This window comes from Microtus pennsylvanicus, chromosome 1 (assembly GCF_037038515.1).
Source record: "Microtus pennsylvanicus isolate mMicPen1 chromosome 1, mMicPen1.hap1, whole genome shotgun sequence".
NCBI lineage: Eukaryota > Metazoa > Chordata > Mammalia > Rodentia > Cricetidae > Microtus > Microtus pennsylvanicus.
Window position 1 is genome coordinate 40743673 of NC_134579.1, and position 14755 is coordinate 40758427.

The 14755-nt window shown below is 46.0% G+C and overlaps 1 protein-coding gene across 1 annotated transcript; it reads left to right on the forward strand.

The window, feature by feature from the left end:
- The first annotated feature begins 331 nt into the window (after nt 1–331).
- On the forward strand, nt 332–6294 carry Cox17 (cytochrome c oxidase copper chaperone COX17). Its single transcript, XM_075962411.1, has 3 exons — nt 332–539; nt 2874–2962; nt 6160–6294. Exons 1-2 carry the CDS (start codon nt 433–435, stop codon nt 2956–2958), a joined length of 192 nt encoding a protein of 63 aa, XP_075818526.1. The 5' UTR covers nt 332–432; the 3' UTR covers nt 2959–2962; nt 6160–6294.
- The last annotated feature ends 8461 nt before the right edge of the window (nt 6295–14755 follow it).

Below are 14755 nucleotides of genomic sequence, written 5' to 3' on the forward strand. Positions count from 1 at the left end.
ACATACAGGTAGAATTATACTGAACCGAACAAGTTATCTTTAGGAATATATATTTATATTTACACATAGGCATGCAATAACAATTAGTAAAGAAAAAAAGAGAAGCCATGAATTTGAAGGACAGAAAAGAACGGGTACGCACACGTGACAGTTTGCAGCGAGGAAAGAGAAAGAAAAAAAAATGCTGCGATTAAATTATCTCAAAAGCAACACTGGGTGACCTTTTAACCTTTGCGCCTGCGCAGAAGAAACCATGCCCTTGGGTCAAAGCCCTCGTACGGCTTCTTTCGCGCACGCGCATCTTAGGCTCGCTTCCGTTCTGAGAGGCGGGACTTCCTGTTCTCCTTTCGCGTGACTGCGAAAAGTGAGTGCAGATCGCCACCGCTTGGGGTCTTTGCGCGTGTGCACTGGCTGCTGCGTCTCGCTGGAAAGATGCCGGGTCTGGCCGCCGCCAGCCCTGCCCCGCCTGAGGTTCAGGAGAAGAAGCCGCTGAAGCCATGTTGCGCCTGCCCGGAGACCAAGAAGGCGCGCGATGCGTGGTCAGTGCGCGGCCGGGGAGGGACGGCTGGGCTTCCGCACGCTCGCCTCCGCTCTGCCCCCTGGCCCTCCGGAGTAACGGGAACCCATAGTTTCGCAGTCGTCTCTGTTCCCTGAGCGCGCCCCTCAGGCTCCGTTAGGGGTAACGGGAGAGGGCAAGAGATCGGGTTGGCCCCCAAGGTTCTCGTCCTTCCTTCCTTGCTGCAGTGTCATTTAACCTTCTTAGGTATTAGGTCCAGATATACAGAAGTGAGTAGAGATGCTACTTGACTTGAAGGAACTTAAACTATGTGGAGGTTTGTTACCAGCCATTACTATACCGCTAGCTCTGATACCTTTAGCAAGGTTAAAGTAAAAAATTTCAGGTAACTTCTGAGAATTTTTTTCAAAATGTGCGCGAATAGGATACACAAGATACATTTCTGTAAGGATCCCCTTTTAAAAGGCCGAAGGTTAAAAGTCAGCCTGTCTGTCTGGGGCTGGAGAGACGGTTCTGTGTTTTAAGGGCGCTGGTTGCTGGTCCAGAGGACCTGGTTTCGATTCCCAACACCCACCTGGTAGCTAATAAGCATCTTTAACTCCAGTCCCAGAGGAGTCCGACAGCCTCTCCTGGCTTTTGCTGGCATTTGCCAGCATTGCATACACCTGCTGTACAAACAGACATGTTGGCCTTACACATGAAATAAAAGCAAATACATATTTTAAAAGCCTGTCTACAGTATAGGTGACATTAATGCTTATCAAGTCGCAAAAGTTTTGGTTTTTCTCACTTTGATGAAGTGTCAGTTCTGGAGCAGATCTCATGAGGAGCCCTCAAATGATGTGAATATGCATCTCCAGCTATTTCTCCCATCAAAGTAATGAAGTAATAGTAGAAACAGGTACGGGTGCTCGAGCCTGTAATCTCAGTACCGAGGAGACTGAGGCAGGAGGGTTGCCACAGTTCATCTAGCCTGAGCAACAGAGTGAGACCATGTTTTAAAAAAAAACATAGACAAAAGAGAAATTATTCGTTGGTGTAGTGAGAGTGACCACTTTGCAAGCCCTACTGGAAGTGGAGAATTTAAAGAGCGGTCTGATGCTGAGGGTTTTGCAGAGGTAATACCTGCTTATGGAAACGCTGAGAGCTTAGAAATACAGACAGACCTTGACTCCCGATTCTTCAGCTTTAGCAGGGTACTTACCATGTCTGCCTCCCATGTGTGTTGACCGAGTCCAGCATTTCTGTAGGGTTTCTGCTATGCGGGACTCCTCGTCATCCCACTCAGTCTGCCTCATCTGCTGGTAAAGATTTTAATAGTAGACCCTCCCTATTTCCCAACTTCCTTTGAGATGGGGTCTTGACATGTAGCCCAGGCTGGCCTCCTACTCAGGATTCTCCTGCCTTAGCTTCCCAAACATGGTTTCAGGCATGTGCCAGTACATTCTGGGCCTTTGGGTTACTTTATAGATTTTATCAGTGAAATGTCCCTTAATCTTTCAAAGAAGGATTCTATTTAGTGTGAGTAAGCTCGCTCCATCCCTGCCTTCCCTGACGACTTTTTCAAGGGTGGATTTCAGCTCCCTGGCTACACATTGGAGATCTCAAACACTAGGAGAAATGATTGTTCTTCCTTAGTGCCAGCCACTTTGGCCTTGCATGGCAGACGGTCTTAATGTCACTGCCAGAGTCCTAACTTCCAATGCTGTTTTGATGGATGGGCACAATGTGGGTCATTACAAGTTTATATTTCTTCCTGCTTTAAAAACTTGGCTGGAACTGTCTTCCTTTCTCTTCGCTGATGGACTTTGATGAACTCCAAAGCTAAGTCCTCGAGCAGGATTCATCTTGTGGCTCCTGGCTACCAGATCCTTTTGGATGTTTATGTTGTCGGGTGTTTAATGATTAAAAATAGGTTTAAGTGTGTTTGGATGTAAGGAGAAACAGGAAGTTAATTTCTGTGTGATAATAGGCCCCCAAGTTAAGCTCTTCCCTTTTCCCTTCATTTCATGTAAATGTTTTATTCAGTTTATTTCATTTTAAAGAAATGTTTATTCTTTGGGTGTAGACTAAAGATATCGTTTGCTATGTGTAATTATTTCATCCAGTTAGAACCTTCCCCAAACAACAATAAAAACAAACCTCAGAACCTTAGTTCTGTGGAACATCTTTATGGGCGTGGACCCATCGTAAGAACAGCTAGAGCAAAGGAGCCAAGCTGTTCGGTATAGCAGAGTTTTGCTCGTAACTTGAGCCGCATTCTGTGTGCTCGGCCCCGCTCTCCTGCTCTGCCATGTACGCTCCACGCATGTGCTTACCGTTAGTTACTAGGTAACTAGTGCGTCTTATCTTACAGCATCATCGAGAAAGGAGAAGAGCACTGCGGCCATCTCATCGAGGCCCACAAGGAGTGCATGCGAGCGCTGGGATTTAAGATATGACATGGTGAGTGAACCATATAGCTTAGAGTCCGCATTGCTCCACAGGATTAGCTCCGAGGCACCGGGAGGCAGCTTGCCTGGTTATCCAGCCTGTTTAAATAGCACTCAAACAGTAACTTCAGTCCCTAGTAGGGGGCAGTAAGTGATGGCAGCAGCTTGAGAGCAGCCAGTAAATCCGAGCTAGAATATGAAGCTTTTGAGAACTGGTTGGCTGAGCGCCTTAGGATTACGTTACAGTAAGAGGGACTCAGGCTGTGGGAAGTTCAGTGCCCTGTTCTATTCCAGTTGCTGTTTTGAGGTCTCGTTAGAGAGGCTTTTCCTCCGTGCCCCACATGAAGTAGGGATGTGTTTCCTTGACTGTTCCAGCCGCATCCAGTACCACCTGTGATGGTAGAGGTGTCCTGTGGCCACATTCCCCAGATGGTCAGCACCAGCCATGGGTGACTTTTAAGCACTTGAATTGGGCCTCATGAGGCCAGGGAACTAAGTTCTTAATTTAGAAGGTTAATAGTGAGTGGCTGGCGGCTGCTGTGTCTTTAGTCACCACTTGTGTACTGAGCATCCTCTTCCAGGGACCACCCTGCTTCCCTCCAGCCAGGATCTGCGCTCTGGGAAGCATCTGGTTTCACCCCCAGCCTGTCCCTAACACCTAGACCACAGCCTGGCATGTAGTGGGTGCTGAATAGGGTGTCTTTAATTAAGGGAATGAGTGAATGAGAGAAGTTAATGGGGTTCAGTGCAGCAGGATTCCTGAGGTGGGCTGAGCAGGAGGGGGACTGGAAGCCCAGCCTCCAGGCAGATCTATTTGTGCTGCTCTCAAGTCACACCTCCCTGCCACCCCTAATTTAATGACAGCAGGGAGATACCAAGGCCACATTCCAGTTTAGCAGTGGTGGAGAGCTGGTTTCCTTCTCTTTCACCTCTCTTTGGAATGTCGCGCATGAGTGCTCTTGGTCTTTGAAGTACAGAAAGGAGATGAGTGTCCTGGAAGTGTTTCTGGAGAAGGTGGTGGAAGGCACAGGCCCCAGCATCTGTACATTGGAACGCTCACTCCGCGCTCTGGCACATTCTCCTCAGTTGTGTTAAGTCTTGCCCAGAGCATCATGGGGGAGTTGGCGGTGCTGTGAAAGGGTGGTGGTGGGATTACGTTCTCCAAACAGAGGTCCTCACAGCATGCTCATTTTAGGGTTCTACATTACCTTGAGTTCAGACTTAGGGTGACTACTAATGAAAAGGATCTGTTGCTGGGGTGCGTGGGAGCACACCTCCCAGCCAAGCCTCGATGCACTAGACTCCAGCACAGCCGCCTGCCTGCCCTGTCTCCTGGACTGCTAGACTATCTCTTCTGAGAACCTCTTCAGAGGAAAAGCACTTCACAAACTTGGGGTATTGTCATAAAAGCTCCTTAATTCAAAAACCTAAGTGGATCTCAATCAGAGCAGGCACAGCAGTTGGGGATAAGTTATCCCCTCTTCTGCCCTCTCTCAAGTGACTCTACATCAGTCACTGGTTCTCACTAGAGCTGGACCTCAGGAACACCTAAGGGACACTTTCCAGAACTCACAGGCCGTGTTACCTGCCGACTCCAACTCCTAGCACTGAAGAAACAGGGACTATGCCAAATAGCAAATTTCTGAAGATTTAATGGTAGCAAAAGAAGAGACTCAGAAACTATAAAGAAAAATAGGTATCTTGGTAGTGAGTCTAGGCAGTCTTCAGTCATACAGTGTTCTCTCACCGAGAGCCAAGGTAGACAAATCAGCATCGAATTAGAAATATCAGGGAGTGAGTAGGTGGCTCTTCCCTTCCTGCTTTTAAGGTCAAAATAAATGTGGAAACCCACTAAAATAAAATTAAAGTCTTGGTGATGCTGCTATTTGTTTGTTTATTTGAACTTTGTTTGTTTGTCTTTTTTTTTTCTTTTTTTTGAGGCAGGGTTTCTCTGTAGCTTTGGAGCCTATCCTGGTACTTGTTCTGTAGTCCAGGCTGACCTTGAACTCACAAGAGATCTGCCTCCTGTGAGCTGGGATTAAAGGCACGTGCCACCACCACCCGGTATGAACTTTATTTTATGCATATATTATTTACAAAAGTATCTCAAGAGCCTGGCCGTGGTGGTGCACACCTTTAATCCCAGTACTCGGAGGCAGAGACAGGTGAATCTCTGTGAGTTCAAGGCCAGCCTGGTCCACAAGAGCCAGTTCCAGGACGGCCAGGGTTGTTACACAGAGAAACCCTGTCTCGAAAAACAAAAAAGAAAAGAAAAAGTATCTCAAGATAATGCATTATAGGGATCACCTGTTAAGACTCTCTGAAATGCCACAATGCAAAAGATAGTCCCACCTGCCAGGGACCCCCCACCCAGAGAAGAACCAGGAGTTTATATCCTCTTTCAGTTAGCCCCTTCTGATATGGAGCTGGTACCAAGAGGTGTGCAGGCTGTTGAAATGGGGCATAGCTCTATTTCTGGTTCCTTTTCCTGATCAGACTTTTGCTTAAGTGTATTGTTCTTTCTTCAATCTCCTAAGGAAAAGGGAATTTAGATGTTTGTGTCTTGGTGAGGCTTACTTCCTGTCTAAAATCTAAACAAAGGGAACAGGTTTAGGAAGCTCTTGAGTTAAACTTGGCGCCTGAGTAACCATCTTTTCAATGCTGCTCTGTCTTCTTGCTTAGAGACTAGGGTGGGGTGGATGAGGGGCTATGGAGAGGCCTGGCTCTGCGGAGCCCAGGCCAGCCCCGCTGTCCTCTGCTGCTCTCTCTCTGGATCTTGGCTGTGGACCCAGAGGCTTTTCTTTATTTGCCCTTGGATCAAGGAGGAGCTTCCCACAGGAACTGTACTGAACTGACCTTCCTTCCGCCTCTAACAGTGTTCCCAGCAGTTCTTGAACCAGCAAAGACGTGCATGTCTAAAAGCACAGTGCCTTGGCCTGTTTTTGAAAGTACTTCTAGGAAAAATGGCATTTTTACCTCACCAAAAACTTGTAAAGATTAGGTACTGTAATGAACAGTTTAGGGTGCTGTTAGCTAAGCTAAACTAGGGTTTTGAAAAGCAGTCTTTGTTTCATGCCTTGTTTAGAAGAACTGTGACAGTTATTTAATGTTTCAGGGAAGCATTTATTTCTGACCGTCTTAAGTCCCTAAATCCCAAGGTCTGGTTTGATGTTTGAACTCTGACTTTCTGAAATAAAATCTTTTCTGCAGGTGGCCTACGCTGTGAATGAAAAATCCCTGAAGAATGAAGAAGAGTAAATATTTTGGAAGTTCCTTGATGCACTTTGATAAGTGGATAAAGTATTTATAATTTATTAAAGAACAAAAAGAAAGTGTGGCAAACCATCTTGGTTGTGGTTCTTCTGCTCCTCACAGACCCACGGGACTTTCTGTTCCGTTCCCTTTCCCTCTCACAGCATATAGCAGCAACCTTGGCTGGGAGCTTCTTCTGCATTATTGTGACGTCACAGGGTTGGATAGTTATTGTAGGAGCAAGCAGATTCTTCTCTCAACCAGTAGAATCACCAATATTAGGTTATGGAAATAAGAATGAACATCTTTTCCCTGTTGAAAATGACATCGCAGCCATGTCATCTCAGCAAGACTTGCAGTTAACCAGATTTAGCCTTTTCGTGCGTTGAACTGAGAATCTCAAGTACAGACTGGAGATTGAGCGCAGTGGCTGAGAACTTGCCTGGTGTACACAAGGCCTTGAGTTCTAACCTCAAACAGATAAAACCTCAAAAACAAAGGATGCTGAGGAATACCACTAGAGGACTATTTAATCTTCATGTGTGGCGGGGTGGCGAGCGTGTTTCTTTATAGAATAAAAGAGCTCAGATCCTTTAAGACTGGCCTAATTCACTGGTTAAATGTGACTTTTTTCCTCTTTTTTTCCCTTTTGTTCTGGTAGTCATTGTGCTGAGGATTGGGCCTAGGGCCTTAAGCGAGGGCAGTGTTCTGCAGCTTTGCCCCTAGCCCTGTGCGTGCTGTCTATAGTGTGATGGAGGTGGGATCTCACTGAGTTGCCCAGGCTGGACCTGAACGTGTTCTGAGGCCTTGAGCTTGGATTCCTCCTGCTTTGGATTACAGCCCCAGCAAGTCGCTGGCTTATCTGCCGGCTGTGAGCTATCAATAAGTCACAGTGTCTCTGAATCTGAGTTGTCATCTGAAAAGAAACAATAGCTAACTTAAGGTTTTGTGAGCACTGACGTCATTTGTAAATCAGATGCCACTAGCGTGTAGTGTTACTAGGATTGATTCTTTGATTCTTTAGTCAGTTTTACTTGACATTCATTTGGATACTTTTAATAAATGCTGTGTAGTTTACAGAGACAGCTATACACCAACTTCCCGTTCAGGACAGACCCTTAGTAGATTGCTGTTCAGACTGCTTGCATATGCCCTAGACTACAAAGCGGAAGACGGATCTACAACCCCAGCAGCCAATGTTAAGTTTTAAATAAACTGTCGCAGATACCCTCTGTGTTTACATTTGGGGAGCCGTGAGACAGGTCTTTCCTTGTAGCCCAGGTAGCCCTGAACTTGTGCTCTTGCCTCTGCTTCCCGCATACTGGAGGTGCAGGTATGGGCAGCCATATTCTACATTATAGAAAGAGATGGTTTGTGTTTTATGTGTCTGAGTGTTTTCCTGTATGTGTGTGTATCTCGCATGAGTACTGGTGTCCTCAGAGCTTCTGGGACTGGAGTTACAGATGTGAGTCATTGTGTGGGCCTGGGAACTGGACAGGGCTCCTTCGCGAGAGCAGGAAGCAGTCTTAGCTGCTGAGCCACCTCTCCAGTCCTAGTTGCGCATATCTTAAGGTAGAAATAAGACTTATATTTTCTAAATGTGCTCTTACTAATGAGATTGTAATAGCTCTTCCCCTTATTATTTTGCTCTCAGTTGATTAGATGTAAGAATTCATTCTGTGACTTACTGTAACTTAAGCAGAACATTGTATATGTACTTACTACGTGGCAGACACCCTCCAGCAACTGCATCTCCGGCCAAGGCAGGCGGTGTCAGATACATAAATTCTGGTGTGTGTGTGTGTGTGTGTGTGTGTGTGTGTGTGTGTGTTGGCTGGATTTATGGTCATGTAAAGAAGAAATCACCCGAAACTCACCAGCCTGCCACTCACGTGAATAGCTAGAGGCAATTCATATTTAGAAAAGCATTATCCATGTGTCCCTTAGTGTGTGAGGAGGCCAATTTCCTCAGCTTAAAGGTAACATGTTGATATTTTGACCTTTTCTAGTTTGGTATCCTCACCTGATTTGTAAAGAACTAAGGCACCCTATTGACAGTGCACCTCAGAAGACCTCTGCTCAGCCTTCCCTGGTGGACTCATTAAGTATATAGCCTTCCCAGAGACAGTAAGCAGCATTTCAGTGATAATGCTTAGATATTAGCACAGTAGTGGAAAAATAAAGAATTTGATCTAGTAGGTGACACACCTCTGCCATGTCTTTCTTGTGCTCAGTAATTTCTAAACTCAGTACAGACACTTTGTCTAACCTTGAAACAGGCAGCTTCAAAGTTAGTGAAAACAGGCCATGTCCCTAGGCAGGGCCAGTCCTAGAATTACTCTGCCTTACACGGTCTGGGGAGATGCTTCTGGAGAAACTGTAATCCCTGCTTTACAGGTGAGGTGAGTACAGGTGTTTAGAGACAAATAGTTGATGACCAGGTGAGTAAGTCTAGGTTGTTGGCACCTGAGCCCATTGCCTACTGTACCAGGTACCTGATAAAAATTCCCATTTGTGGATATGTATTTCTTGATCCAGCACATGCTTAGTAAAGGCTTATGATGTGTGGGAACAGCCTTAAATACTGAGTTATGTGATCTGATGTGCTGCTCGCTCTGTTGGACTGGAGGATGATCTATGATTTATAGCTACGCTTTCGGTTGTGAATGAGTGGATTTATTAAGTATATAGTAAGCAGAAGTCGGAGAACAAACAGCAAAAGACCATCAAAGCTGGAGCTCAGAACACCTAGCAGAAATGAACAGGGAGCCCCTGCAGAGGCAGCCAGCTGGAGTTTCTGTCTGGGTGGAGCAGAGTCTCCTTCATAAAGGAGCAGGTGACAACGGGAAGGCGACATCCTCAAATCAGCTGCTTTCATTTATTCAGCAGACACTTGACTGGGAAGCCGAGGCAACCAAAACTTCTGATTGAGAAGGTCCTTCCCGCTTCCCATCCTTACCCCAAGCATTTTTTATATTACAGGATAGTCTCTGATGGAAAAGCTTTCTCGCAGTTCTCAAAGGCATGGTGTTTTAAATGCCCTTGTGACCTTGACGGCTCTTCCTGTTTCTGAGCCAGGAGTCCAGCCTGACCCAGGACAAGTTTTGGAGGACACTTGACATAAACATGCTTGTTCTAAAGCAGTGGTTCTCAGCCTATGGGTTGTGGTCCCTTTGTAGGTTGAATGACCCTTTCACAGGAGCTGCCTAAGACTGTCAGAGGGACAGGTGTTTACATTTCAGTTCATAACAGTAACAAAGTTACAGTTAGGAAGCAGCAATGAAAATAGTGTTACGGTTCAACATGAAGAGCTGTCTTAAAGGGTCTCAGCATTAGAAGGTTGAGAACCACCGGTCTAAAGTGTGTGCAGGGCAGCAGGGGTGGGGTGGGGTGGGTGGGGCCTGGGGGGAGGGAGCAACACCGCTTCCAGAGTGAGCTTCTCAAGGAGCTCAAACAACGCATGACAATGTACATTATATATCCAGACTGTCCTCCGGGCAGAGGGGCTGAATAAAAGGGCACACTGTTTCAGCTTTGGTGTACTCAGAGTATACAAAGATCTGTAAGATGTGTACTCTGCTCATAAAGAGCTTCTAAGAAAATGAGTACATAAATAAAAAGTCGTGAAAATTTGAATGTTGTTTTTTTATTCTGATGGGTGTGGGTATTCAAGGTGCTTCCCACAAGACTTCATGTGTAACTGCCCACGGGTTCTTTATTTAGCTATTAAAAACGTAAGGGCTGGGAGACGGCTCGATTAAGTGCTTGCCTCATGAGCGTTAGGACTTGAGTTCCAGTCTTCAGCCCCGTATAAAAGCCAGGTGCAGAGGTGTGCTTCTGTAACCACAACACTGTGCGCACGTGCGTGTGCGTGTGTGTGTGTGTGTGTGTGTGCGTGTGCGTACGTGTGTATGCGTGTGCGTGCGTGTGTGTGTAAAATAGGCAGCTCTCCAGAGCTCTAGCTTGCTGGCAGCCAGTCTAGCCATTCTGAGCTCCTGGTTCACTGAGAAGCCCAGTCTCAAAAAAACAGGGAAATCAATACAGCATTGACACCTGGCCTCTGCATGCACACGTATATACATGTGCATGATCATGTATACACTTATCACACACACACAAACCGTGGAGTCTGGCTTGTCTTCCTGACCATGGCACCTGCCTACCCTGGTGTGGGGTGGATATACTCCATGCCACTCCATTGGAGAAAACTGTATTTTCCCTCTCCTAGCCGATATCAATTTTATTTTCCAGGCACAGCAGGGCCAGTGCACATATGAACTCAGAGAGACTTGTGACAGTGTGTACAAGTCAGACAAAACCCCAGCACAGGAGAAAGGAAAGTAGGCACAAAGTCCCACGCCTAACCAAGGAGGCACATACCTTAAATCCCCGGCACTTGAGGCTGGGGCAAGGGGATCTCTCTAAATTCAAAACTAGCCTGTTCTACATAGTGATTCCTGGCCAGCCAGGGATACAAGACCCTGTCTTTAAAAAAGAGAGAGAGAGAGAGAGAAACTCATAGTAGTTTCACCTTTTGTTGAGTCTAATGAGTTCAATAGCGCATATAGAAAATTCTCATCAAGGAAAATGAGGATAAGTGTAAGAGTCTGGAGTTGCATGCAATTGCATGCCAGCTAGGAGCTGGTGCTACCCAGCACCCGGGTTTATTTTCATCTCAGTTCTGTCTTCTGGGACCAATGAAACCAAGCATGCACCTTCGTACATTCTTGTTCAAGACAGGCAGAAGAGGCAGAAACCTGTCCCCAGGCATGGAATTCTGAGTCCACCTTTCAGTCTGCCTGAGCAGTACTGTTATGTGTATTTTATAAAACAATAGTTGTCCGTGGTGCACCTAAGGCTAAGTGGTCTAAACAGGGCCCACCTCTTTCGTATCTCGTCAGATCTCTGGGCAAAACTGAAATTCTGTTTCACAGGAGGAAGGAGCCAATGGATATTACGTCAGAAACTAGTTTTCCACCTCACCCACCAGACCATGAGGTCATCCTGAATGACCACACTGAGCGTACAAGATGAGTTCCTCTTTGTGTTGACTCAAATGAGAAAACTTGGTGAACTGTGAGAAATCAACGTCCAGGCTCCAACAGTCAGCAAGTGCTCAGGAAGCTGTTCCCTGGAGAAGAGCGTGTGGGGGTCTGAGACAGGGCACATTCGGCTCCAGGAAGCTGGATGTCCAGCTGAGGTGATATAAGCAGTACAGACGTGGGACTCACTCTCCGGTCCGGAGTCAGGAGATGGGAGGCGCCGTGTTTACAATCACAGCAAAGTCACACTTTGAGCAACCCAGGCTGCTGCTGTTTATCTTTGTCCTCATCCTTTGGCACGTCCTGACCATGGTACCTACAAGTGTTTGCCACACAGCTGGACGAGAGGGCTCAGGCCACCTTACTGTCATGGTGCACACTTGGAACCCTAGGCTTGCCCCCGCATCTGTTCCCTCTTCCTCAGATGCCCTCCCCAGCAGGGGAGCACCTGCCCAGATGCCAGGCCCCCTCAATTCACCTCCCTCCAATTGTTTCCCCTGTTCTTTGTATCACATCAGAGATTTTCCTTTCATCCTGGGGTCATCTTTTGTGAGACTGTAGTTTTTCCAGGCTAGTCTTCCCTCTAGATCAAAAACAAAAAACAAACAAACCCCAAAACCCTCAAATTCCTTTTCATTCATCTTTCTGTCCCTTGCCACTACCTCACAGTTCTTCTGAATAAAAGCTTACTGACTGGGGGCTGGAGAGATGGCTCAGAGGTTAAGAGCACTGCCTGCTCTTCCAAAGGTCCTGAGTTCAATTCCCAGCAACCACATGGTGGCTCACAACCATCTGTAATGAGATCTGGTGCCTTCTTCTGGCCTGCAGGCATACACACTGACAGAATATTGTATCCATAATAAATAAATAAATAAATATTTTTTAAAAAAAGCTTACTGACTTAAATTGTCAAGTTACTTCTGTTTCTTCCCACTGTGTCTGTTACTTCTGTTTCCTCAGAAGGACGTGCTATCTTAACACAGACACCATAGTTTTTCTTTTCTCTATCGAATTGACTTTAAAAAAAAAAAATTCCTGTTGTTGTGTTCTGTTGGTCTTTGGGCATTAATCTCACCACTCAAACATAGTCAGGTCCTCTGTTATAATACGTGTGTGTAGGCGTTATCAACTCCTCCACATACGCTGGAGAACTGTCCAATGGAGAATTGCAATTTAGACTCACACTGCCCTAGGCTTTAATCGTCATTCACATCATTAACTCTGTGATTTAGGCAAGTTTCTAGCTACTCTAAGTCCCATGAAAAAGAAAGAAAGAAAAAAAATGGAGAGGAATTATGTAGTGAGACCCTGTCAAAAAAATTAGATAATAAAACAATAGGTATCTCGTTTACCATTAGAAAATGATAACTGCTTGATAAATGTTAGTGCCTCCGGCTCAATTAATCCCAAGTGCACTGGTAGTGATCCTGTACAAGCCAGCAGTGGTTAGCTGAGACGCCTGTCTCTTTAAAGAGTCAGGGCCAAGCCTTTGGTTAGTCTTGCTGACCTGCTTTGAAATTCTATCTGGGATAGAGCCTTGGTTGTTTCTCCCTGCCGGCCTCCCCTGACTTTCCTGTCCACAGCTGGCAGGGACTCCAGCCCTGGGAGCCCCGTGCGTGATGCCCAGACAGTTGCTGCTTGCTAAAGTAGGCAGGTTGACGGGAAGCGGCAAACGACAAAAGCAGTGTATGGAAATCCCCACCCTCCACCGCTCAGAGGACACCACAGTCACACCTGGAATCCTAGCATGTGGGAGGTCAGGCAGGAGGATTACCAAGAACTGTAGAGCTGCCTTGTAGACCAGTGAGTTCTGGGTCAGTCTATGCTGAAGTGACATCAGGCTCAAAAAATATAACAACAACAAAAATATCACAGGACCAAAGCACCATTGTGAGAGAGGCTTGTGGTCTTTGTTCTCCAGATTTGCTCTAGCGCTTTTTCTACCTGTCTCCAGAGAGAGAGAGAGAGAGAGAGAGAGAGAGAGAGAGAGAGAGAGAGAGAGAGAGAGAGAGAGAGAGAGGTATGACTCCCCTCTACTCACACCTCACCCCTCCCTCAGCTCTGCCCTCCCCCTACTGCCCTTCTTCCAGGGTCACACTGTTTGGTCATTTGCTGCAGGCCTCCAGTTGCCATTGTTGTCTGTAGCCTCCCCCTTGAAAAGTGGTGCTCAGGCCATGAATACGCACTTAGTATTTGTCCAGGTGGGAACGCCAACAACGTTAGTGCACACTTAGTAAGTATTTGTCCAGGTGGGAATGCCAACAACGTTAGTGCACACTTAGTATTTGTCCAGGTGGGAACGCCAACAACGTTAGTGCACACTTAGTATTTGTCCAGGTGGGAACGCCAACAACGTTAGTGCACACTTAGTATTTGTCCAGGTGGGAACGCCAACAGTGCATTCAACAATTCCTAATTTTTCCTCAGCCTTAGACTGTTAGTTAGTTCAGTGACTCCCCGTAGACTTGGCGTTTGGATGGTTCTAGGCTACTCAGCACGCACTTAAACCTTGGGTACAATAGGGCAAAGGCGCTACCAAACCAGCAGCCAGGATGGAGACCCAGCAAGTCCTCTAGAAGCAAGAAAGTCAAGTTTCTTGGCTCAATGTTTGCTTAGTTCACATTTACTTCTGTAAGGTGCAAAGTGGATCCCTGGGTTTGTTTAGAAGTTTCTTGAAAGTCATCAGATGTCTTAGGAGTGTGAAGTTGGAGTCAGTGGATCTAGTCCAGCATGTTTGGCATTTCTACTTACTGTAAAGCCCACTTAAAACACAGCATTAACTATGACAGACTTGGGTTCAAATTCCAACTTTGTTGCCTACTCTGTGTTGGTACATGTTACCTCTCTGAGGCCCCCATTTTCCTAAGCTCTGGAAGACTGGTGATGGCTGAGTAACATATATATATATATATATATATATATATATGTATATGTATATATATATACACATATAATATTTATGCATGTACACAATATGTTATATATGTTTGATATACATTTATATATAAATATATAATATTTATATGCACATAATTGTTATATATGTTTACTATATACTTATATATACGTATATAAAGTGGTCACTGGAGGTTGAACACCAATTGAGTCATTTTGATTGGAGGTCATCGGTGTAGATGGGGTGGTGATTTGGGTAATGTGTTACTTTGCAGCGGAGTGGCAGCTTAGAGTTGAAGGGGCTGCTTTACCCAGCTGCTTTTGTCGAATGAATGTCAAATCAGTGCACAGTGATGTTTGCAGAGTGTCTTAGACCTTTCATGGGGCTTTCCGGTTCTCACTGCCAGGATTGTTTCTGTTAATAGCCCCAGGCGTTCCCACTTTGAACTGCCCTCCTACCACACACAAATCCCCAAATCCTCCTGACAGGGCATCTGCGCTGTGTCCCGCCTGCTCTGTGGACCTCAATTCTCTGCTCGCTTTTTTTTTTGACAGCTCTGCCTTCCTCTGGTGACCCCCAGGGTCTTATCTTGTCCTCTGGAGGTATGCTAAGTGTC

Bases quoted from the DNA above. Each gene is read 5' to 3' on its own strand.
- Cox17 (XM_075962411.1), top strand. From the start codon at position 433: ATGCCGGGTCTGGCCGCCGCCAGCCCTGCCCCGCCTGAGGTTCAGGAG. The intron at 540-2,873 runs GTCAGTGCGCGG...CTTATCTTACAG, and splicing joins AAGAAGGCGCGCGATGCGTG to CATCATCGAGAAAGGAGAAG.